Source organism: Lissotriton vulgaris, chromosome 9, assembly GCF_964263255.1.
Source record: "Lissotriton vulgaris chromosome 9, aLisVul1.2, whole genome shotgun sequence".
NCBI lineage: Eukaryota > Metazoa > Chordata > Amphibia > Caudata > Salamandridae > Lissotriton > Lissotriton vulgaris.
The window spans coordinates 1,072,624,524-1,072,651,429 of record NC_141697.1 but is presented as its reverse complement, the minus strand read 5'-3'; the positions used below and the strand labels follow the sequence as shown (position 1 = coordinate 1,072,651,429).

The window sequence follows — 26,906 nt, the reverse complement described above, 5'->3', positions numbered from 1 at the left end:
ACTTAGATGTATTGATATTACAAATAACAATGGCTTTTAATTTTTTTTAATACTTAATAAAAGTGATTATAATTTATAATGGCAATAGCTTAAACTTTTGTAAATAACTTTTGTGAAGATTATGTTCAGTGTATTTTATTGTAACAAAATCCAAGAACAGAAGTGAAATATTAACATCTTTTTGTGACATTTGTAATAAAGCTTGAAACATTGAGAGAACATATTTGTGCTGTGGTGGTGCTGAGTGATGCAGTGGTGATGCTGAGTGATGCAGTGGTGATGCTGAGTGATGCAGTGGTGGTTCTGACTGATAATGTGGTGGTGCTGAGTGACTGTACTCACTGTCACTCTGCACTCACTGTCACTCTGCACTCACTGTCACTCTGCACGCACTCTGCACTCACTGTCACTCTGCACGCACTCTGCACTCACTGTCACTCTGCACGCACTCACTGTCACTCTGCTGTCACTCTGCACGCACTCACTGTCACTCTGCTGTCACTCTGCACGCACTCACTGTCACTCTGCACGCACTCTGCACTCACTGTCACTCTGCGCGCACTGTCACTCTGCACGCACTCTGCGCTCACTGTCACTCTGCACGCACTCTGCGCTCACTGTCACTCTGCACGCACTCTGCGCTCACTGTCACTCTGCACGCACTCTGCGCTCACTGTCACTCTGCACGCACTCTGCGCTCACTGTCACTCTGCACGCACTCTGCGCTCACTGTCACTCTGCACGCACTCTGCGCTCACTGTCACTCTGCACGCACTCTGCGCTCACTGTCACTCTGCACGCACTCTGCGCTCACTGTCACTCTGCACGCACTCTGCGCTCACTGTCACTCTGCACGCACTCTGCGCTCACTGTCACTCTGCACGCACTCTGCGCTCACTGTCACTCTGCACGCACTCTGCGCTCACTGTCACTCTGCACGCACTCTGCACTCACTGTCACTCTGCACGCACTCTGCACTCACTGTCACTCTGCACTCACTGTCACTCTGCACTCACTGTCACTCTGCACTCACTGTCACTCTGCACTCACTGTCACTCTGCACTCACTGTCACTCTGCACTCACTGTCACTCTGCACTCACTGTCACTCTGCACTCACTGTCACTCTGCACTCACTGTCACTCTGCACTCACTGTCACTCTGCACTCACTGTCACTCTGCACTCACTGTCACTCTGCACTCACTGTCACTCTGCACTCACTGTCACTCTGCACTCACTGTCACTCTGCACGCACTGTCACTCTGCACGCACTCTGCACTCACTGTCACTCTGCACTCACTGTCACTCTGCACTCACTGTCACTCTGCACTCACTGTCACTCTGCACGCACTCTGCACTCACTGTCACTCTGCACTCACTGTCACTCTGCACTCACTGTCACTCTGCACTCACTGTCACTCTGCACTCACTGTCACTCTGCACTCACTGTCACTCTGCACTCACTGTCACTCTGCACTCACTGTCACTCTGCACTCACTGTCACTCTGCACTCACTGTCACTCTGCACTCACTGTCACTCTGCACTCACTGTCACTCTGCACTCACTGTCACTCTGCACTCACTGTCACTCTGCACTCACTGTCACTCTGCACTCACTGTCACTCTGCACTCACTGTCACTCTGCACTCACTGTCACTCTGCACTCACTGTCACTCTGCACTCACTGTCACTCTGCACTCACTGTCACTCTGCACTCACTGTCACTCTGCACTCACTGTCACTCTGCACTCACTGTCACTCCGCACTCACTGTCACTCCGCACTCACTGTCACTCCGCACTCACTGTCACTCCGCACTCACTGTCACTCCGCACTCACTGTCACTCTGCACTCACTGTCACTCCGCACTCACTGTCACTCCGCACTCACTGTCACTCTGCACTCACTGTCACTCTGCACGCACTCTGCACTCACTGTTTCTGCACGCACTCTGCACTCACCGTCACTCCGCACTCACTGTCAGTCTGCACTCACTGTCACTCTGCACTCACTGTCACTCTGCACTCACTGTCACTCTGCACTCACTCTGCACTCACTGTCACTCTGCACGCACTCTGCACTCACTGTCACTCTGCACTCACTGTCACTCTGCACTCACTGTCACTCCACACTCACTGTCACTCTGCACGCACTCTGCACTTACTGTCACTCTGCACGCACTCTGCACTCACTGTCACTCTGCACGCACTGTCATTCTGCACGCACTCTGCACTCACTGTCATTCTGCACTCACTGTCACTCTGCACTCACTGTCACTGCACGCACTCTGCACTCACTGTCACTCTGCACTCACTGTCACTGCACTCACTCTGCACTCACTGTCACTCTGCACTCACTCTGCACTCACTGTCACTCTGCACTCACTCTGACTCTGCACGCACTCTGCACTCACTGTTTCTGCACGCACTCTGCACTCACTGTCACTCTGCACTCACTGTCACTCTGCACTCACTGTCACTCTGCACTCACTGTCACTCCGCACTCACTGTCACTCCGCACTCACTGTCACTCCGCACTCACTGTCACTCTGCACTCACTGTCACTCTGCACTCTCCACGGCCCATTGCTTCACTTCACTTTTCCTTAGCCATCCCGTTTGAGAACACATTGAATTAATTCAATAGTGGATCTGTGCCTTACAAAAACTTCAGTTATAGAAGGTTAGCATAAATAAACGAATCTTGATTCATGTATAATAAGAATAATACAGGCTGCGTAAACAGAGAACATGGCAAACTGACACATTTTGAGCAACATGCGGCAATGTCACCAGGGCATGGGGTGATACTTGAATGCTTGAAGTTATAAATATTACTTTCAATAAATGCTGCTTAACTCAGTTATATAATAGTATGCACTTAATTGAGACTGAAAAATGTTGAAAATATAAGGCTCGCAATTAAAAAAGAAAAAACACAAGACGCCGGTAACCGGAGCGCGGTCGCGGAAACTGAGAAGCAGCCTTTGTTATATCATGCGAAAGTCAAAAACAGTGATCTGCAACAGGCTGAGGACAGATAGATTGTCTCTGTTACTCATAGTGTGTGTGATTGTGTCAGGACAGTCATGCAGTCCATATTCTGATGGGCACTGCCCACTGTTAATTGCCCTTTGACCACATTAAACATCCTTGCTTTTTGTTCAGCTCATAATTTTGAATTGAGTGATTAACAGCAGTCAACACCTTATTAAGAGGGTTAAACAATGATGCCCTCAATAGAGTGACCATAGATCCATTTTTTTTGCATGTGGGCCCTGAGCTCATGTCTCAAGTGTTGTGCTGTGCTGTACTGTATTGGCATTTACAGAACACTGTGGTTCTACTTGTGCTGGCTTGACACGATGTGTGCCCTTGTCCATTCTGATGCAAGCCGGGGCTTGCTTGCCTGTTATGGTGTCATGTGCATGAGCACCAAAGGGTAGCTCCAGTGGTGTCTTGGCAAACCGGGCATTGCTTGCAATTATTTATATCACAATGGAATGCAATTTCTTACTAATTTGTTTGTAAACAAGGGTGAGCATGAGAAACCAGTTTCAAATTCGAAAGATGTCACTGAGAGTTTAGATAGTTTACTTTTTGCAATTGGTTTGGAACTTGTCTGGGGGCATCAGTGCCCTATACATGAAAACACACATTATACATTTTTTGAGGTAGCCGAAGATTAAATGATTTGCCCAGTATCACAGGATTTTGTGCAGAGGCTGAGTTTCAAATCTGGTTAAACAGTTACAAAGTCAGCAGCTCTAACCATTAGGCCACATCCTCTCCCCAAGCTGGAGAAGTCTGAGTAAGGCATCTGGTGTCCAGCAATTTTCAAATGCAGTCCCTTAAGTAATCATTTCACCTCCACTCAGCAATGGCTCCTCCTTACTTAAGACCTGAAAGCAAAAACAAATGGATGACCCATAATTCCCTTCAACCTACAACAATCCCTGCCTGGAGACAATGGTAATTGCTGTTGAATAGAGGACACAGACCTAGTTTCAGTTTTAGCGAATTGTAGCCAGTGCCTGGCACATATGGACATTGCCTTTAACACAGAGGTTTGTTGACTCTCAGAAGGTTAGCGTTTAAAATCGACTAATATTCCATTTTCTAGAGAACAAATTCACCAAATAATTTGCAGACAAGTTTACTCTAGGTTTTTTTTGTGTTTCGGTTAATTTTTTACTTGCTAAAACATGGACATACAGCCCCTTAGGAAACCTTTTTAGTATCCGTTTTTTATTATTACCAGTTCAGAGTACTGTCAGTACTCATCCAACTTAATTCCTGGGTGATTGACCGTTGGGGACTAGGGCTAAAGATTGTGTTTTAGCAGCATTCTTCAAACCTGTCTTGCCTCTTGTTGGCGGAGTGGCTTTCTGTATGGACTGCTTCATTATTTTTGGAATAATGGCCTGAATTTAAAATAGGATTGTCTTTATTGCCAAGGGGGAATACATCATTTTTACTTTTAGTATATTTAATAACTCAAGGGCTGTTGCTAATCTCATGAATTGTTACTTATAAATTACACTTTTTAAGTGGTCTAGAAGGGTTAAGTGTTGTAAATTCGTTTGCGAGATCACAAAAAATCAAGTCTTGTGCCCCACTTTGTATAAAATCTTCTCTCTACATGCATGTAGAAGAGTGGACTATTGGGGAACTAAGACCAGGCTGGTATTTTGAGCAGTTGCTGGCTTGAACAGTTCTGAACCAGTTTTAATAATTCACATGGAGCAATCCGAGTTATTTGTTCCAATGTGATGACAGCTGCTGTCTGCTGGAGGGGACGCGCGCATTTTTTATGCAGCGTTTTGCGCCGGCCTGCGACCAGGAAGTCAGGCAGGCCGGGCGGGACAACCGGAAGTAGGAGGGCGGGAGCCTACCCCGCCTCCCACGGAAGAGCCGCGATTGTTTGGCGCACCGGAGCAGGCAGGAGCCTACCCTGCGCCCCGGTGCCGAAGAAGGGAAGAAGAGTCTTGCTGCCGGTGGGAGCCGCTGCACTGAGGATGCCGGTGAGTGGGGCTTCGCCTTGTGGGGGGGGGGGGGGGGGGGGGGGGGCATCTGTGTGCGCGCGCGGCGGCGGACTGTGTATGTGTGTGAGCGTGCATGTGTGTGTGTATGTGTATGTGTCCTGGAGTCTGTGTGTATGCGTGTGTGTGACGGGGGGGGGGGGGTTGCCTGTCTGGGTGCCTGCGTGTCTGTGTAAGTGTAAATGCGTGTGCGTGTGTGTGGAGCCGAGAGGAGAGGGGCTGGTGTGTGTGTGGAGGGGTCTCTGTGTATGCGTGTAGGTGACGGGGGTGTGCCTGTGTATGCGTGAGTGCTGTGTATGCGTGTGGCTGTGATGTGCGCATGCGTGAATGTTGGTGCGCGTGCACGGAGCTGAATCCAGCCAAGGATAAGCTCGTCACAGTTTCTTGTCCCTCATTCCCCCGTGTCAGACAGCTTTAAGTCTCCAGCCTGGACGCATCCTTCGGATGCGATGTCCAGGCGAGACCTAAAAAGGGGTAGTTGACCTGCAAGACTTCCGCCCTTGCTCCCGCCAGTACTGCTCCACTTGGTGAGCAGAGTGAAGTCACACGGAGCACGTGGTCACTTGTAGCTCATCTACTGTTGTTTCTGCCTCATCTGAAGGAGTGTGTTCGATCCAAACCAATCCTTTCATCTGTGTAGCCTACTTGCTCCGAGAAAAGAGGGCATGTGGCCAGAAGAAAATATAATTTCATTGTTCTAAAAGAAATTACTACAAGGCTACCCAAATATTTATTTTACTAAAAACCTCCAAATGTTAGGAAGAAAAACGCTGCCCTTTCCAAAATCCTAACAAGAGTCTAGAGCAGGATTACCACAAAACAGACTATACAATGCGTTATACGGCTGCTTGTGCTTTATATACTCTTTATGCATGATTTAAAAAAATGCTGGAATCCTTGAGGATTTAATCAATTTACTGGCACTTCAAGGGTCAGACTATATCCCAGTTGTCCAACAGATATCCCAATTGAACATGGAATTCTAAATTGAGCTCCAGCTTAACCGTCCATAGACCAAATATCTCACTAACTCTTAACGGCAAAGTCCTCATAGCTCTGTCTTCACTGCACTAGAAAGCTTTTCCGCTTTATCGTAGCCAGACAGAGTACAGCGCACAAAGATTGTTTAAACAGTTCTGGGTAAATATTGGACCCTGAAGTACATCATATCTATGGACTGCAGTAATGGAAGCTGTTTAATTAGAACTGAATGCAAAGAGATCTTTACATTAATGAGTCTGTAATGAAGATTGATTTTCTTAATGAGAGTTTTATGCTCACGGCAGTTGAAGTCCTATTGATTTTGCTTCACCACCAGTAAATACAACACGGAGCATTACGGTATCAATTGCAAACTTGCCAATCCAATGTACCATTTTATTGCTTTCATCATGTGCCTATTGCATTTACAGAGGAGCAATAATTTACAATTATCACATGGACTACAAGAATGTTTGCATTCAGGCTCTAAATCGAACTAGAAAATTATTAACCTTTGAGGGGGTTGCATATTGTTTTGCAAGCTGTATCTTTCCACATATATGTAATTCTATGACTGTATGCCAATGACTGCAAGTTTTGTGTACTTGAATAGGCCAGTGTTGGGTAACATGAAAGCCAAGTTATAAGCTTCAGCAGTTCATCGGGAAGACTCATGCCACATTTCACAGGTTTGAATGGTTTATTATGAAATGTTCACAGGCTTGATTAGTTTATTATGAAATGTTATGACAAAGCCAGTAGGCCTGCCCCACTTATTGTAAAAAGCATGTGCAAAAGAAAGTAGGCATTTATGGATGGATTGCTCATTACACTGTGCTAAAGTCTGTAGGCAGCCATTTTGCTACATGGAATTACACAGATTACAGTAGTAGGCAAGGGTTTTGGTGTAGATAATCCACTTGAACAAACAGTGGGGATAGAAGATTTCAGTTTCTCTTAGGAGAGATAGTATTTTACTTTGCCAACTGTAATTTTTAATACATTTGTATTTTTAGGACTGTGAGCCTTATGGTTTCCTTGTGGGAAGCTGATGGCCAGTACATTAGACTTGAGCTGGTTATGGCAACAAGCCAAAGGTAAAGACTTCAGGCCTAATTATTTATTAGGAAACACTGAAAAAAAGGCAAAAGGAAAGAAAGACATATTGATTGACAAAATCATATGTTGTACTTAATAGACACTTACGGGGGGATTGTTATTGCACTGAATCAAAGCCTACAGTTTTGTGTTGCATTGAATCTCACAAATGACCCTGGTTTCCAAAAGATTTGGTGGTGTTCACATGATCTGAGAAAACCTGGGTATAGAAGATTTGCACCATGAGAATCCTTGTAAAGCTATGATAAGAGAGATAGTGTTTTGCTTTGACAACTCTAATTTTGTATTAGTTTGCAATTGTATGAATGTATGCCTAATGGTTTCTTTAAGGAAAAGCTTATGCTCAGTCAGTAGGCCCGAGCTGGTTATGATAACAAGCAAATGAAAACCGATGTCGGTTTGTTTTGAGTACGCGGATACGTGACACAAGCTGCCATAGGTCCGATCTATTTACTATCAAAAAGTGTTACAAATTCAGTACACCTGCTTTTTTATTTATGTATGTGAAGAGCATATGGTAATGCAAATGGACTTTTAACAATGAATTATTATGTTATGTTTACAGGCTGTAGGAAGGCATTTGGTTACATGTGATCTCACAGATTATCATGCTATGCAACGGTTGTGATGTTGGGCACCCACTCGGACGAACTTTGGGAATAGAATTTCACTGTGATGAGTCTTATTAGGCTCTATTGAGAGGAGCTGTACATTGTTTTGCTAACTGCAATTCTGTACATATCTGTAATTTTATAAATATATAACTGATGGATGCCAGCAAATGTGCACTCCAGTGAGACTGTGTTGTATCTAGTGTCAAACTATTGGTAAAGGCTGGAGGGCTTATAGGTTCACTGGGAAAGGTATGTCATACTACTTAGGTGTGAACGGTTTATTATGAAAAGTTATGACAAAGCAAGTAGGCCTTACACACTTATTGTGAAAAGCCTGTGTTAAAGACAATAGGCTTTTAAGAGTGGATTATTATTGCACTGTGATAAAGCCTGTAGGTAGTTATTTTGTTACGTGGAACCTTGCAGATTGCCGTGGTAGACTGGGTGTTGGTAACCCATCAGAACAACGCCACGGGGATGATCGATTTGCCCCACGGTAATCCCTATTAGGCTCTATTAGTAGGGGTTTTATATTGGTTTGACAAACTCGGTTTTCATACAATTGTAATTGTTTTACAGTATACCTGAAGGGTGCCTTCTGGGAAAGCTCATGATCTACACAGTAGGTCTGAGTTGGGTAAGGTGATAAGCCATTATAGGATTGTTTATAATGAAAAGTTACAATAAATGCAGTAGGCCGGATGTATTTAGTGTGAAAAACATATGTTAAAGTCAACAGGCATTTTTCTATTAAAGCCTACAGACAGGTATTTTGTGCTATGGAATCTCAAACATTACAGTAACAGGTAAGAGTTTTGGTGCTGCTTACTCCCTCTGACAAAACACAGAGGATCCGCCACAATTAAGCTGCGGCAGACAGAAGAGCAACAAAAAGGGAAGGAAAGGACAACCAGCAACAGAGAAGGGAGAGAGGGATACTATTCATAAACAAGGGAGAGACATCACATTTCTAGCAAAAAAAACGATTCTTCTTGTAAGGCAGCCTAATAGGCACAGGGACATCTTTATTTTAATGGCAATGGACTATAATGTACTTGACATGCTACAAATATCATAATTTTTATTGATTTAGAGCTCAGAGACCAACAACATTGACAATTATAAATAATTACAAGTAAAAGGAGAAGAAAAATGGCCAGCAATCTCTGTACAAACCTAACAATTAATATGTTGGCAAAATCGATTTTAAAAAACGTGTGCAAATTAATTGGGAGATGACTTTGCTAGGGCAATCAGTTCATCCGTTTTGAATATGGTATATTTAAGACAAAGGTTTTAGACAACGATTTCTAGCTTGTTCCATTGGCATACTGGGACAAACAAAAAGAACATGCTTAATGTCATGAGTCCGACCATTAGGGAGCTCACACATTCCGGTCTTTTTTAGGTCTCGTGTGGTGTACTGCGCACATGCGCAGTCGAGCTCGCGAGATTTTATGTTTTTAGGAGTACTTCACTAGCGAGGGTTAAGCCCCGCCCTTCTTCTCCATTGGCTGCCCTCTTAAACGGTGGCCAGCCATTGGAGAAGAGGTCCTAGTGACGTTCTTCTTTCTCTCTAAGCCCTGTCCTTTTCAGACTGGGCTCCTTGACTTACTGCTGAAGTAAAGGGTTTCTTATCTTCTTTATGGGTCTAGATGGCCCCATAAAGAAGATAAGAAACCTTTTAAGTCAGCAGGAAGTCCGGGCGCCCAGTCTGAAAAGGACGGGGCTTAGAGACAAAAGGCTGTGTCATGGCTAGCGCAACGGAGGATGGGGATTGTAGTCCCCCCAGCAGCGTGTTTCGCAGCTTCGCCCAGCCGTGGCAAAAATGGAACTGCCCAGCATCCAGCAAGGCGAGGTTCCGCTTCCAGTTAGGTTACCAGAGGCATGGTAAAGTACGGCTATAGAGTCATTAAAGTCTTTAACCACAGAAAAGCACTTTTGGAGAAAGTCCGCTCACCTCAGATCTAGCAGATAGCCTCGTTCGTTGTAAATTCTCCACCATATTCCCCGCTCCCTTGCGCTCTTGCAAGGGGGGCCAGTAAGCAGCGTGTGGGCAGGCGGGCACCGGCAGACTAGCTGGAGATTAGTATAGTATGGCACTGCATCTTCGATATCTCCCCTCCGCAAGCTCACATAGCCACTGTTATGCCGCTAGTCTGCCACGTCCAGGTTCCAGGTGGTCTCTGCAATTGTTGCTGGCTGTCTAACTGAGCCGGTTAGAGAGCTTATTGGGACTTACCCCCTTATAAAATATCGTATTATTGGCACTTTCACGTTCGTGTTGTTGGCTCTTGCATGGTTTCCTCAGCCTATCAAGGCTATAGGACTGTGTGGTTTGGAATCATCATATTTTTTGTGCCACAGGTCATAACGTAGGATTTTTTGTGGTTCACGTTAAGCTTCAGCCCTTGCATAAAATTATTAAAACCATCTAAAAGTAGTTGTAACCAGTTTGCTGTACATGCAATTGAAACTGCGTCATCCGTATACAACAGTACGGGGACTAAGCAGAAACCAATTTAATGAACATCATGTTTGCAAGAAGTTAAAAAGGTATCCAGGGCATGGATGTAAGCTAAAAATAAAAAAGGGGCCAATATACAGCCTTGTCTAATGCCTCGGCTGACTTGAATAGGGGGGTGTGATCTCCATGTTCAGCATAACAAACCCTCATATGATTATCTCGGTGTAGGCTATTTAAGGTTATTTAGAGGTAAAATGCTCAATCTTAACATGAGTAAAATCACCCGACACTGTGTTCCAAAGCAAACTTTAAGTATTCTTGATTCTGTTTAAAAGATATACTGTCAGAATAAGGCTTATACGTTTATAACATCGACCAGTGTGTAATGTCACAAGTGCAGCTGGTTTTGGCAGGTATATTTTTTTAGAAACAATAAGTTGTACTGGTGTCCATCTCTGCATGTGGTCAATAGTACACTGGAATTGAGCTAGTGCAACCGTAAGATTATTATTAAAGGTGCAAATGTTTACTTTTCCATTAAAAGTTTTCTGTCTTAGGAAGTCTTAGCGTGCCCTCCGATGTTTGTAATTAATTGTAAGCCCATCTAAATTAGGTGTGCCAAAGATGTAGAATAGGCATTAAAGAGGGAAAGTTCTGAGTGTAACGCTTGGGCAGGTATTCTTGGCTTATTGATATTATCTTCCTGAGATGCTGCCCTTCTAATGAATTTAAAACAGACCATTTGTAATATACTCTAGGAAATAAGATAAAATGGGGGGGCATCTTTGCCCGATAAATATTCAAGAGGGTTATAAAATGTGGCCTACCGAAGGAACAGTAAAATAATTTTAAAGCTCCTATATCAGCTATTGCTTTAAGGCCTATATGAGAAATGCTAAAAATATTACAAGTCCTATTTGTGAGTTTTTAAAAACTAAAATCAGACAAAATAACTTGAGATCTTACAATAAGGATACCTTTCATATTTTAAAGCACATTTCTGGCTGCTTGTTTTCATGCATGTGCAAGGCCCATTCTCCAGGCAGGTAAAACACATACCAGAAAAGGGCACATTTTGACTTTCAAAGCTAGCAACCAAAAATGTGAGTGCAAAAGTAACATACTTCGCAAGGTGATTTATTTTTGCTTCTTTTAAAACTATTACTGTCTAACCTTCATATTTAACTCATGTCTCACCTCTTAGAAGTGAAGAATGATTCAAACTAACTATTCTAAGGTAGACAAGGTAATCAGACTCCATCTCTACAGAATAAAAACAACTTTTTAATATCCCAGCTAGTTCTCAGATGAAGAACAAAAACACTAGGGTTAGCAGCAACTAAAAGACCCACTTGACACACAGCATGGGACAGTATTCAATTCTTTGCAGTTCCAGAGCCCAACAAAAGCCTAAACAGAATATTATATATCAACAGCTGACTTTGCAGGTGGTCTACAGACCTATCCCCACCTAAAAACACCACAAAGCGACAATCAAATGCTATATCTACTCGACATGGCTCTGGAAGGCGGCTGACAAGATCCCCATGAAAGGTGTACAGGGAAAACTGTCACCCAACCCACACTTACCCACTGATGCCAGATTTATCACAACAGAGCTCCACATTAGCAAACCCAAAACCAAAGGTAAACTCTGCATAAAAATGACCAAGTAGTTGGCGGTAATGGGGTGGTTAAAAAAACGTAACAAACATAAAATGAAGATTCTAACAAGCAGAGACCCAGTGTACATCGTCTTTTAATTTTAAGTACCAAAAACTGGCCATCTGCTTTTGTCGTACATTTTAGTTCAAGTTTCCTATTAGGTCAGTGCGACTGCAACAAAAAAAAAAAAAAAACACTACTTTCAAATCATCTCAATATTATGCTGTAACTTATCTTTCTCACAAAATTAAAAGAAGAAATCAATGACCAGGCAAAGCCTTGCAAAGCACTCATGCAAAGAAGAACAGGGAGTTGGCAGAGAAACACCACCCGCATTCACGGCCTGTGCCAGCAGCATTTTGAGATCAGCAAGCTTGATTAACATTTGTATTAATAGTTCCTCATGCCAAGACACCTTAACTTTACTTCTCGGTTTAATTTAAAAGTAAACACAGGTGTGCAAACATCCCCCTTATAAAGTTAGTACAATGTGCTTCAACAAAGTGCTCATCCAGGGTGTTACGGGAACGTCTTGCATGATCTCCTACGTGTCACAAAACTAATTAACCAAAGAAAAAAAAAGCCTGTTTTCGAAATATGTTTTTCCAACTTTTTATCTCTGACCTCCTAGGCACCTGTAGGTCTGTTCAGTCTAGACTTAAACTTGGGGAGTGTAGGAGATGGGCAAACAAGCAAAATATGTCCTAGATGTAGCCGATGAAATACCTTCTTCAAGGATGAGTGCTCCAAATCGAAAACTCGCCGTCCACTTTCATTTCTTTGTACACCTTGTATGTGGTACTACTAGAAACATTTTGAAATTAGCTACTAGCTAAGAGTGACTACCATGTAGCATTGTGGAAAGAGCTGAGCTCAGGGAGCCGCTCAAGACAAAAAAACTAGGAATAGTGCAGACCATGTCTCCATGGTCGCTGCCCCCATCTGGGTCTACAGCCTTTACAGATTTTTGGCTCTGAAAAGCCAATAAACCTACTTAAAGTCCTCGCACATTTATAGCTAGTCGAAATGAAATGTAGTCAGTTTAACAAGCTACTTCATGTCATAATGAACCCACATTACATCACATTACAAGTGTGTTGGTATCAGAAGAGAATTCAGCAGGAAAAGACTAACTCATACACTGTTGTTTCAATTCTAAAATAAGGCACTGTCAAAGTCAGAAAAGTTCCAGTGTTTCTACTTTGAAGTTAAGTTCCGCCTACCAATAAACAGAAGTGCAGAGCAGTTTACATATGCAAAGGCAGCATTCAAGGGAGCATTTTTAAGAAAATACAGGTAATAACTTACAGATACAGAGAAGAGATGCGTGTCGAAGCCGAACCCAGAAAAGGGATGGATGTCAGATCATTGTGACTCAGTCGACTGCAACAACAAACAAAAGAAAAACACTGTTACAACCAAGGAAACCAGAATTGCTCCTCATAACACTGTTTGTATGCTTCATTTAAAAAAATATTTTCTAGGCACATAGGGTGCTGGTGTAGAATATTAAAAGATAGAGATACAATCTGTCATTAATTAAAAAATAAATATTAAAGTATGTAAACAATACAAATAAGCAAGAGAAACAACCAATAAGACCCAATTCTCAGACACACCCCCAGCTAACCAAAGCCCAAAACTGACAAATAAGCAGCAATGTTCAATGGACTATGTTTTTACTCTTCCAAATCACTGTTCGAGAATGAATCCATTCTCCTTTTCATATAGGATCCATCTTGGATTTAGTACAGTTACTTTGCCCGCTGGCATTGGTGCCAGGTTATTCCTCAGTCACCCTTTTTCTGCTACTGAAGGATCTAGCTAAAATCTGGCATTAATTTAAGATCTCATTCCACTACCCGATTACAATGGAAACCCTTCTCCCGCTCGTTGCACTACAGGAAGGCACCTCATAAGTTTAGTACTTTTCTCCACACACACACCAGTAACAAGCTATTCTTTTTCCTCATGCTGGAGCTTATTACTTTAAGAAGTGGTTAGAAACCTTGGCATAGATTTACAGGTCACCTAAGCCTGGGGAATTCAAACATTTGTTTCAGTCTCCTCCACAATACATATTGGGGATATCTTAGTCACAGACAGACCAAGACCAACTTAAGAGCACTTGCAATAAATGGAAGTCTGAGACAGAAGCGCAGAGGGCAGGAAGAAAGCTCAAATTATTCCAGTTATGTCTTAAGTCAATTCAGTCTTCCTTTTCAAGAAAGCAGACATAGAGACATTTTATTAATGTTATGTTATATTATGTAAAAGTACTTTTATAATAATACGCACAGCTACCCAAAAAGGGTTTCCCAGCGCAAACCTGAAGGAACCGAGAAAATGATAAATTGATTAATAAGACTTTTTTACCGAGTTTTATATAGACCCGGTATCGGGTATCAGAGAGCTTTACAGTTGCATTACATAAGGACACATTAATTTTTGTTAGGCATGGGGATATTACATGATTTGCCCAGAATCACGGGATGTTCAGCTTCATTGCCGAGACTCGAACCAGGTTCCTCAGATTCGAGGACGACCGCCCTAGCCGTTCGGCCAACTCCTCTTTACAGAACTACGCAGTATAGTCACAGGAGTGGCTGCGTATAAGGGTTTTATCCATCATAAAATTGCAATGTTGTCCCACATGGTAAAACAACTACAAGCACCTTTGTGTTTTCCAAGGGATTAACAACGTGGCCAAAAATTAAAAACTGTACTGATTTTTTGTTATCTGATCAGAGTGACGTGTGGGTGCCCACTAAAAGCAGCACACACCAAACAACTCCTCCTCTCTAGAGAGAATGCAAACTAAAAACTGCAGATCTGTTGTGAAATAATCTTATACCACACCCTTTAAGCATCGCATCCGGTTTCATTCCCGTGCCTGCAACAACCTGCATGGATGTTGTGCACAACTTACTTTTCCACATCATCATTCCTATGGTCATCTTATCAATTTTGCCGAGCAGTCGAACTGTCCATGCCATATTACGGGCAATATGATAACGTTCTATCCATGCAATTTTTTCAGCACTGGAACCTTTCACAGATTCATATGCCTTTAATTGATCCGTCATCAGGCTATGAATCCCAATAAAATGTTAACATAGCAGCATTAAAACCAATTCATTTCATACAATAGAACCTTTAGTCTATTCGCCTCATTGATTAGATCTTCTAGGCCGTCTCAGAGTGAGAGAGGCTTAGTAACTCCACCTAGAAGTAATTTCCTTCAGAATTCCAACTATAGGTAGAGTGAATGTAATGCTGAAAGGGAACCCTGCTCTTCAAAAATGTCTGTTGCAGTAAATGTTAAAAAAATGTAAATTGATACTTGTATAGCGCACTACTCACCCGCAAGGGTCTCAAGGCGCTTGTACGAATACCGCTGTGGAACCCATCCTGGCTTTCCCTGTGAGGCGTCCACTCCTGGGCACCCTCAAGGTGGAGGCCAGGCATCCTTAGCGTTGTGGGGGCCGTTGTGGAGATTAAGCAAGCTACTGCCCAGAGTTGCAGAGTGGGACTCCATGATTGGAATAGGCACTGAGGCGAGAATTATCAGGTCCGTGGAATTTTGAGCCCAAGACCCGCCGAGGCGGGGAATTGAACCCTGGTCCCGGGCCAGACTTCTGCATCAGGGTCTGGCCCTGCATCAGGCTCCTAGTTTAAGCTGCCATTGAGGAGTACATTTTATCTTCATCCTGGCCTATTAGCACTCTTCATTGCAACACATGCGCTACCACAAAGCCGTTCTCAGACTCCTCACCCCAAAGTGCATTTAAATAACTCAAAGGAAAGACATCCCTCATTAGGCAATACAAGTCCTCTGGCATACAATAGTTTTGACAATTACCCAACACTGCTAATCATTGCCAAATTATCTTAAATTCAGCGAACCAACCATAGATGTCTAGGCCATATTTTCCCTAGTCTTAAGTTTAAACTGTGTGTTTTGCTTACAGCAAAATGTCCACATTATGGCTCCTTAAGTCTACCATAAGAGAAATCTTCATGGGCCTTGAAAATTAGGGTGGTGACCGCTTTCAGCATCAGAGTGTCCTTGTGCATTCCGGGAATCCTCTCTGGGATCTTACTCTTCCTGGCGTTTGACATTCAGATGGATCGGGCTATGAACAGAACAGGAGAGTCCTCTGCTTCTTTATCAAAATCCTTTGATGGTGGTTCTGGTGACATCTTACTTGGGTAAGAGAAGGAGTGTAGGTTTCATGTATCCAAAAAAATAAGTGATCTACTTTCCTGAAGTCTTTTGCATTTTGCTCAGTGTCGCCAATGGCAACGCAATGAAGGTCATCTGTGCAACGGATGGCCAGATGGCAACCGTCGTCGATTATGTGGTCCCTGATAACACACTATTTAGAGAGAGTAGATCCTAAAGTCGGATGACAAGGGAGACCATCAACAGAGAGGACAGAGAATAAGCCTTAGCTAACAAAGGTTTTAGTAATAATCTATTTGTAGACAGCAGGACAACAGGCAAGAACTTCAGACAGGGTGCGGGCCAACACTTACCACAAAAGAGGTGGCTGTAGATTACAGTTTTGTCAGGATTTCAGAAAATGTTTAGGTGCAGAGGAAGACTTGGATAATTTGCCTGCCTTTTTGGAAATGTTAAAAGTAGGTTTCATTGATGTTATAAGTAAGCCCTCCGATCGTGCTTCTTTCAGAGGCATCGTACTTATTAAAATTTCAACATCTATACAATGTTCTCCCTTTTTAGGTCTCGGCTAGACAGTGCATATGCTACCTCTTAGAGACATGTTTACAAGCAGAGGGCTACAACTCACCCATAGGTTTACTATTTATTCACTTCAACTGCGCTCTTGTATCCTTCATTACAGTCTGTCCATGGCATGCATGTGTCATGCCGTTTTGTGTGTTTGGACCAAGTACTTGTGTCCATCCACTGCTCCTGTTTAGTTTTTTTTTTATTGTGTTTAAGCACTCCATATGAGTGTGCTTGAGCTTTCACTGGCTCGGTTCCCTCCCACCCGCCCTCCATTTGTGCTTCTTATTTCCCCCTACTACCCGCCACCATCCTGGTTGCTTCTTTACATTCTACCTGCCCCATCCCTGTGGTTTCTTGTACCTCTCAAGCCCAATAGCATTAATGCAGAGAGAATCTGGCATAACTGTCATAGATACAGACTTTTGAGCTGGGGAAACCGTAGCTCCTCTTCAATATACAAGACATTAGTAGACTGAGAGGTATTTGATGATTCCGACCGAGATGTAATGCTTGACCCCCCCCCCAAAAAAAAAAGAGTGCAGGGCTGCATTCTTCCCGACTCCTGCTTTATGCAACAGTTAGTTTGGAAATGTGCATAACCTATCAACCAGTTGGTTCTCCCAGGAGAGAGTGAGTGCGACCCCATTAAATTAACTCAAAGAACATTTTTGGAGATGATGCTATTTTGCTGCGGGTGAGCTAATGACAGTCTATTGATGCCTTTTGCTTTTGTAGGGTGGGTATTATAGATTGATCCTATGAATGCGATGCGTTCTGTACATCAGTAACTGCTTGGCCATGAACGGATTTGGATGCATCATCCTATTGACTGCCACTTTAATACAAAAAGAACGGTCCTGTCAAAGCAGAATGACTGTTTCATATACAATTGCGTGTATATATATATATATATATATATATATATCTCAATATCTCACACTCTCACCTGGCTGCACTGCACGAGAACCTTCACTTTGCACCTATGGGGCAGCCTCCATCATCCTTTGTTAAAATACCTTAACTTATAATTGCTTTACTATATACAAATACTGTAACACAGTTTATCGTGTGTTTTTATATAAGGTTCTTTTAAAAGTCCTTCTTTAAGGGGTTTTGCTTATATATTTGCGCTTGAGGATATTCACACCCCATACATAGTTTCTAAACAATTGTATTTGAAACAGTTGTTTCGCACAGACAGGACCGTTGTTCTATTCGTACTAAATGTTACCTAGGTCTGAGGTTAACAGGTTACCCCATTGTTGTTCAATGGCATTTTAATGCAGCGTAGAACTATTGAAACCACTCAGTATCTTAGTTATCTCGTCTTCCTTATCCATCTGTTCCCTTATCCTCCGTCTATGTCCACTAACCAGCTCAGACACACAAATGAAATAAAACTAAGGCGGATTGCATGAAAAACATTATCCTGTTGAACCCTGCTCCGTGATAGCACTGAGACTTGGCTGAAGGGTCTCTGAATTTAATGCGGGTTATGATCAGTAAGACTTTCTTGTGGTCTGCTCTTTGATTGAGGATTGTCCCCATCAAAGAGTCGAACCAGCTCTGTCTAGTCCTTTATGGCCCAAGGGACTGGTGGGCTCTCCGACCCTTACAGATCACATCTGTTAATTAGATTGCCGAAAAGGAGCTTTATGCAAGCTATGCATGCAGCCTCATCCATTGCGAGCCGATGTTCCGGCACGTGACTTTCAGCCATGCTGAACAGCAGATGTGCTACTATACAACATAGCTAAAAGACATTACATTGACAACGCTAATAGCTCGGGCGTCACTTCTTGAAGGATGAAGGCACAATACTTCTCACATATATTTTCCCTAAACAGCAGGTATCCTTAACAGGAGCTTTGTTAAGGTAGTAGTGAAGGCTACTTACTCTGTCTTTAAAAGAAAACTTACAGCATATTTTGCATACTTGCTTAGGATGCATGCAGTAAATGACTTATTTATGACGGTCATCTGAAAATAGCTTATTCTGCCAACAGGTCCCACTTGGTCTGAACAGGGCCTTCTTAAATGATTCAGCCATTCTGGATCCCGTGACCCTAGTCCAAATGCAAACAAGCTACACTTATCATTTGGGAAGAACATGTTGGATCATTCGCCTCATTGTCTTTCACTTGGGTGTTTTGAATGAAGTAATTAGGCTAATAAGTACCACTGTTTAAAACTCTTTCAGGCAAGGTAATGTATATACCACTATTGTACAGCATAGACTACTCCCAACATAATGATGGGGAAGGATCCAAGAATCTGAATCTATGAAAGAACCAATTATGGAGAATTAAAAATTCCCAAATGGAAAGTTCTGTTGGGCTACAAAGCCAGAATAGTGTGTCTCGTGTTTTTTGGGCCTCATGGCAGATATTTATATAAATCTGTAATATGGATTTGTTGTAAAACCCCCGCTCCAACACATAGAAAGAAATAAAATGGACTCCAGCTGCTTAAAGGTTGATGCAGATGGACAAGCTATTTAAATTTTAAAAAACTGTTCAAAAACCTATATTTTGTGCACTCAGACCAACATGCATTCAAGTACAATCATACATACACATATTAAAGCATTTACACAAAACACCACACACTCAGTGCACCTGGCCACCCACTCATGTTCACATACAGAAGGACCTTGAGAACATATCAACCATCACACATTTAAACCCTACTGCAAAGAAGGAATACATTCAAGGGACAGGAACTCAGACAACATACATTCTGGCGTACACCATCACAAACATACATACAGTCAGACCTGCATACACCGGTCGATGAGTAATGCAGAAATGTGTGGATGAATGTCCAATGGATCATAATAATAGGGAATACACAGAAGACCAAAGAAAACAGATGAAGGCATTAGCGTGGGTCAGTGTTTTAAAGTGACAGACATTCGTAATGGGAGAGAACCGTTTCTCCTCACTTAGAAATGTCTTTTCATTTAAAAACACTAGTGTGGGAGATAAATGGACGATAGACTGGATGCACGTGTGTGGGGCATAATGGAGAAACGATTATGTGGATGGATTAACGGAGCAGCTTTTATTGGCTCTTTGCACATAACATTCTTCTCTATTGGGATGCATGAGGGACTATTTCATATTTGAAAAGTACACTTTGTCACACATTTTATTCTTAATCTCAGCCTTTTTGGTCTGTCCCGTCTGTGGCAGACATTTTTATAGCTTTTTTGAGCTATCATGAGTGAGCATGGACCTAATAGGCTTTACCAATGCTTGTTGAGAACAGAGGCTCTTCTGATTCGCTCAAAGTGAAGGCTTGCGTGGCTCTATTTGATGTGGCTTCTAGTGCTTGGGAGGGATGGTGCCAATATGGGGCCTCCTTCATTTTAAGAAGAAAAATGTGTGCTGTTATTTTTCAAACCTAAAAAACAGAAACACGCTGCTTTGTCCCACCACAAATGTATGGGTGGAAAAAAACAGAACTATCAAACGCAAGCACTGGGCACTAATCCCTTATGATACCCAGAGCAATGTTTCAGTCACTGCCTGTTAGCCAAGGGATGGCTGAAGCGCTAAGTAGCCGTCTCTGGGGGCACACTGCCATACAAAGTGACTGTCAATGCGCTCTTAGATCAACAAGCCAGCAGGCTGGAATAATGACCAGATCTGGCAGGACAAAGCTATGCTAACACATCAACTTCAAAGTGCCAACAAAAGCGTACAGCATTCGAGACAAAAGAGGACCAAGCCACTGCTTGGGAGAAAGAGTCGGCAAGGAAAGAACACACGGAAAAAACACAATTTAGAAGCACGGAAAAAGAGCAAAACGAATGGAGGCCGGGTACTGACAAAGCAACACAATGATTTTGGAAATTTTATCAAGTTCTCAAGCAATGAAGAAAGTTTATGCCCAATTTTGTCTGCGTGTCGGTATTAACATTTAAAATAATGAGCGAAAAGGCAGAATCGGTTAATAATATTGGGAAAGGTGCGTGTTCTTGTCCCACAAAGAAAGAAAGTTTTCTGCATCTCATAAAATAATCCAAACAGTAGATAATCAAAGCAATGCGGCCGATACCGACCATCACTACCTCAGTAATAGCGCGGCTGCATATAATTTGCAAAATTCTAATGCTCTTCTTATAACCCTGTCCAATCGGAAGCGCGGCTCACTTGGCCCGGATCTGTTGAGGGCGCCGATTGGTTGGACCGTAGATTCTCTTTGAAAGTCTGCCATCGAGGACGATGTCTCATCAGCCATGAAATGAAAGTTGAAGGGTGTTCATCCCCTTCTACTCGGCATAAGCCGATCTGAGGTCCCGGCTGGCAGTGGAGGGGGCACTCGGTATAAAATATTTACAGCCCGGTTGCCAGGATGGTGTCAAGCTGAAATGGAGCCTGCTCAAAAATAGCACGCGTCTCTAGAGTATTAAACGAAAGGCACTTAAGAAATAAAATACAAGCCGTTGAGCAAAGAGATTCAAACCTCGATGACTTCTTTTGTTTTATTGTACTCCTAACATCAAGTGTATGAGCAAAATAATAAAACTGTAAGAAATGTATGGAAATTGGTGCATTTTAACTACTCATCATACCTGTAATGACGGAGCCACCCGGCCCGTCCACACACGCATGCATGCACACACACACACACACACCCCGAGGGTGGGCTCGCCCGAGGGGATAAATAAAGGGGCGCGCGGCCGCACGGGGTCTTCGGCCCAGACTAGCAGAGACTGTCCACGTCTATCATTTAAAGTAGTTAGGCCCGAATTAGTGGCTTAGGCGCTCCCCTGCCCTGGTGACCCACGTCACCACACTGGCGACGAGGCGGGTCTGCCCCACGCCTCGCCCCCGTGGACACGTCGGCTCCAGTGCCTCGTGTCCGCGGTGCTCACGCTTCCTGCGCTAGAGCCACCGCCTAGACCGTGTCACAGGTGCCTACTCCGCCTGACTCACCTGCTGCCGTTGTATGCGCCTGTCCGGCACCCGAGGGATGGAGAGGTGGACCATTGTGCCTGGAGCAGCGCCAAGGTGAGGCCTTCCATGCGCGGAGGCGGACGCGGTGTGCCCTGCTCTCCCCTGCACTCCGCCGCCTACACCTGCTAGCCCGGCTGATCCTGCTGGCCAGCCGCGCGCGCACGCACATGGTGCGGCAGACGCGCAGAGCCTTGCGCTGAGGCCCGTGCGCTCACACGGAGGGACTGTATCGCCCCTCGCGAGCTAGGGCCGGTGTGAACAGTGCCCCCACCGAGCATCACTGCATACTACCCTCGGCGACGGCCAAGAACTGTGCCCCACAAGCCAGCCTCCTCACCGCACTGGAGAGAGGTTTCTGCACCTGCATCGAGCCCCTCTTGGTGACAGCCAACAGAGAAAACATGGCCCGCTCCTAGACCAGAAGTACTGCTGCGCTACGCCTCAAAGCTTCCTTCCCCCCCCCCCCCCCCCCCCCCCCCGGAGGAAGACAGATGTGTGTGGGGGAAAGGTGCGGAGTCAGCCACAGGGTGCGTTGGGAGCCCCTCGTCCAGGTGCGCCAGTGCCCGCACACCGTTGTGTGCCCACCCAGATAAACCTGCCTACAAGAGGTGGCAGCGCGCAATCGAGCCCACACGTACAGGACCCCTGCGGCGCCATGCTGCCAGCCCCGCCAAGAGACAATGAAAGATCCAGCTGCCCCTGGCAGGGCCGCTCTGCAGAACACGCCAGCTCCACCACAGGCCGCGCTCCAGGGCCCAGCTCATCAGCACGCCCTCCTTGAGGCCCCTGTGCCCATCCAGGCTGCCCAGCACACTCCTGTCCCTCCCGGCCACGGTATCGCTGCCCCGCTACCACCGTTCAGCGAGCTCTCGGACCCGTCCACCGCCGCAGCAAGATGGCGCTCCTGGATTGGTCACCTCGACCACTATTTCGAAGGAGTCAGGGAAACGGATGAAAGGGTAAAGAGGTTGCTCCTCATGTGCTATGGCGGTGCTTAACTTTATGACCTGTTGGAGACGCTGCCAGACAGAGGCGAAGACGGCGACTACGCAGGGGCGGTTGCTGCTCTAAATCGCCATTTTGATCCCCAGAGCAACCTGGACTACAAGTGGTTCAAACTACGGCAGGGGGAAACAGACTGTAGACGTCTACTACGCTTGTCTAAGGAAACTCGCCACCTCATGGGAACTACCTAATCAGAGACTAGAAATCCGCGCACAGCTCTTTCAAGGCTGTAGATCTGTTCAACTCCGGCGTCTAATTCTCCGACAACCTCGCATTTCCCTCGACGAAATACTGGTCCTCGCAAGATCTCATGAACTGTCCAATGCTCGGGCCGACGAGATGAGGCGGCCCTGAATCGTCCTGCGGTGGCGCCACGGTCACCCACAATCAAGGAGGAGAAGGTAGAGGTGATCCGCAGACGGCCTCAACAACCAAGAGGAGGAGCGAGGACACCGCAGACCTGCATGTGTGGCAACTGTGGCATGGATCATCCTGCAGGTGGGAGATGCTCAGCGAGGGGAAAGACGTGCTCACAGTGCGGCAAGCTCAATCATTTCGTGAAAGTTTGCCGGAGCAGTGGTGGGAGGCGTAATACCCCTGGCACACGCGGACTTACTCAGGAAATGCAGTGCGTCAGTTGACGTTAGAGAATCCAGGTCCCTGCAGTGACACATTACGATCAAACTTCAATCTCGAAGATGAGGAGGACAACTTATTCTTTGTGTCATTCGTTGGCAGGGAAGGTTCCAGAAGACTGCCACCGCCAATGTGCGAAGTCACCGTCGCAAGTTCCCCGGTGCACGCCCTAATAGACACGGGGGCGTTGGTCAATGTGATGGACAGCATACAATACGAAAAACTATCGCCTCGCCCTCCCCTTCTACCGTCCAGAGCGAAGATATATACGTACGACAGCGATGAACCCCTCCCTCTGCGAGGGGTCATGGAGGTGGAGGTCACCAGCAATGGACAAAGCCTGAAAACGAGATTCCATGTCACGGAGGGAAAGAGAGGGATCCTCCTCAGTTGCCACACGGCGGAGGACTTTGAGCATTTCTTTTGCATGCAGCTCATGCTCTTGGTTGGCGAAAAACACCAGCTCTAAGACTTCCCCATGCGGTTTCAGGGTCTGGGCTACCTCAAGGGAAAGACTTTCAAGTTGCACGTGGACCACACGATCAGGCTGACGGAGTTGGGGCACCGGAGGGTGCTGCTTCACCTGCGGCCGCAGGTGGAAGAACTCCGAAAGCTGGAAGACTTGGGGGTCATCAAGAAGGTGTCCGGCCCAACCCCGTGGGTTTCACACCTCGTGGTCGCCCCGAAACCAAAACAGCCAGGAGCCATTCGCCTACCAAACAATGCCGTGAAACGAGAGCGCCATCTTACACCCATGATGGACGACATTGTCGCTGACCTAAATGGGGCCAGATGGTTCACCAAGTTAGATCTAAACGCGGGAAACCACCAACTGGAGCTCCACCCAGACAGCCTCAATATCACCACGTTTTCCACATGTCGGCTTGCGCCGATACAAACGGCTAAGCTTCGGCGTCTCCACAGCAGCTGAGGTTTTCCAAAACGCCATAAGGGAGAGGCTCTCCGGACTGCCTGGTGTGATCAACTTGAGCGACGACATACTCGTATTCTCAAAAACCTTTGAGGACCACCACACCCATCTCAGGGCCACTCTGCAACGCCTGGTGGACCATGGCCTTACCCTGCACCGAGCAAAGTGTTCCTTCTACCAGGAGTCAGTAGACTTCTTTGGCTACATCTTCTCCAGGGATGGTCTGCGCTTTGATCCGAGAAAGGCGGAGGCCATCTGTTCGGCACCAAGACCGACAACAGCTACAGAAGTTCGAAGTTTCTTGGGGATGGCCACATATTGTGGCCGGTTTATCCCCAACATCGATTCCCTCTCCGAACCCCTTCAGGTCCTAACCAAGGCGGGACAATCATGGACATGGTCAGCAAAGGAGGACACAGCGTTTCAAGCAGTCAAAGATGCCCTCATCGACGATAGGGTAATGGCATACTTCCGCCCGAACAGGCGCACTGAGGTCGTAGTAGACACCAGCCCTGCCGGCCTCTGAGCCATTCTCATGCAAGAGACAGAATCGAGATATTGGGTACCCACTGCGTATGCCAGTCGGGCGCTGACCGCCACTGAAATGATATGCCCAAATCGAACGTGAGGCACTAGCGATAAAATGGGCATGCCAACATTTCCATCTATATCTCTACGGCCATGAATTTCGGGTAATCACGGACCACAAGCCCCTCATCCCACTGTTCGCTGGGAACGCCAGACTTGCTCCCCCACGGATTGAGAGGTGGGCTGTGCAGCTGCAGACGTACCATTTCGAGGTGCACTTCCGACCTGGAGCCGACAATCCGGCTGACTTCCTTTAGCGCCACCCAAATGCAACCCTACCAGCTCCCACCAAAGACGATGTCGATGTTGTCAAAGAGTTTGAACAGATTATCTTACAGGAGGCCTGTCCAGTCGCTCTCAAGCTGGAAGGCGTAGGAAAGGCCACGGAGTCCGATGAGTCTCATGAGAGTGAAGAACACGCTGACCAATCGGCACTGGAGACACTTCCTAGAGGCGTCAGTTCCCTCACAACAGAGGAGCAATCGTTTCGGCAACAGGTCTGGAGAGCTCAGAGCGAACTCAGCAAAGGTTCTTCCCGCTGTGATACTACAGGAAACCTCCCTCGTGATTCCAACAAGTCTGCAGAAGGAGGTCATTCGGCTAGCGCATCAAGGCCACCAAGGTGCGTCCAAGACCAAAGCCCGGCTACGAAGCAAAGTGTGGTTTCCAGGGATGGACGTTATGGTGGAGGAAGTGGTGCGCAACTGCAACTCGTTCACCATCACGAGCGGAGACCCGGTGCCACACCCAGTAATCAAGGAAGAGCCATGCCCAGAGCCATGGTCCAAACTGAGCATCGATTTCGGATCATTCCCAGATGGCCGGAACACCCTAGTGCTCATAGACTTGCATTCACGATTCCCTGTAGGGGAAGTAGTGCCCTCAACAGCGCTTCCCCACGTCAAGACGGTACTGGATCAAACATTTACGATGATGGGTCTGCCTGAAGAGATCCGGTCGGACAATGGGCCACCCTTCCAGGGCAGAGACTTCCAGGCATACCTGGCGTCCTGTGGCATCAGGCACCGGAAGATTACCCACAGTGGCCCCAGGCAAATGTAGAAGTGGACCAGTTTATGCGCACGCTGAACCGGGCTCTCCGGATCGGGGTAGAAAAGGGAGATGATGCCGAAGAATGCTTCTCACAATTCCTTAGTGCTTACCGCCAACCACGACATTGCACCACCCGGTGTGCCCCGGCGCACCTGCTGTTCCGAAAAGTCCCCAGGGACTGAGTACCAGCTGACCCGTCTTGGAGTCCCCCGGAACTCGACCAGAACGCCACCCAGGACAGAAGGAAGCTGTTTAACGACAAAGCAAGCCAAGCTCGAAGAGCCCGACCAATGAGCATCGTGGTTGGGCACAAGGTGATACTAAAGGACTGTCACCCAAACTGGAAGTACTACACTGCCTTTGAGCCGGGGGTGTGGGAAGTGGTCAACGTCCAAGGAACCATGGTGTCGGCGGTGCAAGGCACCCGGGTGGTCCCCTAGAACAGGTCATGGTTTAAGAGAATTCCGAGAGATCGAGGAACTGTAGACCCACAGGCCGGAGAGACGGAGTACGGAGAAGGAGCGGTCTCCGAAGAGACCTCAGTGCCAACGAGAAGAGATGTCAACCCAACCTAGGACCGAGCCCGAGACAACGGATGCCAGGAAGAGCCCAGCAGAGGGAGAAGCCATCCCAGCAGAGAATCCTGAAGGGTCGGAAGCAAGCAAGAACTCCCGGAGCCAGAAATATGGTCTCCGGCCGAATCCGACCCCTAGCCAGAGACTGAGAGACTATGTGTGGCGCACGCATAAGATCTAAGTGCCCACCAGAGAAGAGACTGTGTCCGAAAGATTGGAGGGATGTAATGACTGAGCCAACCGGCCCGCCCACACACATGCACGCACACACACACACACCCCGAGGGCGGGCTCGCCCGAGGGGATAAATAAAGGGGTGCGAGACCGCACTGGGTCTTCGGCCCAGACTAGCAGAGAGTGTCCACGTCTATCTTTTTAAGTAGTTCGGCCCAAATTAGTGGCTTAGGCGCTCCCCTGCCCCAGTGACCCATGTCACCACAATACCTTTACCATCAAAGTTTCACTCACACTCTCCTTGCATGATCAAATGAGCACCAGTGGCACATTATCAAAG

General features: G+C 45.9%; 1 protein-coding gene across 2 annotated transcripts in view; it reads right to left on the bottom strand.

Annotated features, from left to right (window-relative positions):
- LRIG1 (leucine rich repeats and immunoglobulin like domains 1) overlaps positions 1–26,906 on the bottom strand; it is a 235,816-nt gene that overhangs the window by 126,200 nt on the left and 82,710 nt on the right. For both annotated transcript variants that reach the window (XM_086939042.1, XM_086939043.1), the window contains exon 3: positions 13,193–13,267. In XM_086939042.1, coding sequence (XP_086795168.1) covers positions 13,193–13,267 — 75 coding nt within the window. The remainder of the gene's footprint in view (positions 1–13,192; positions 13,268–26,906) is intronic.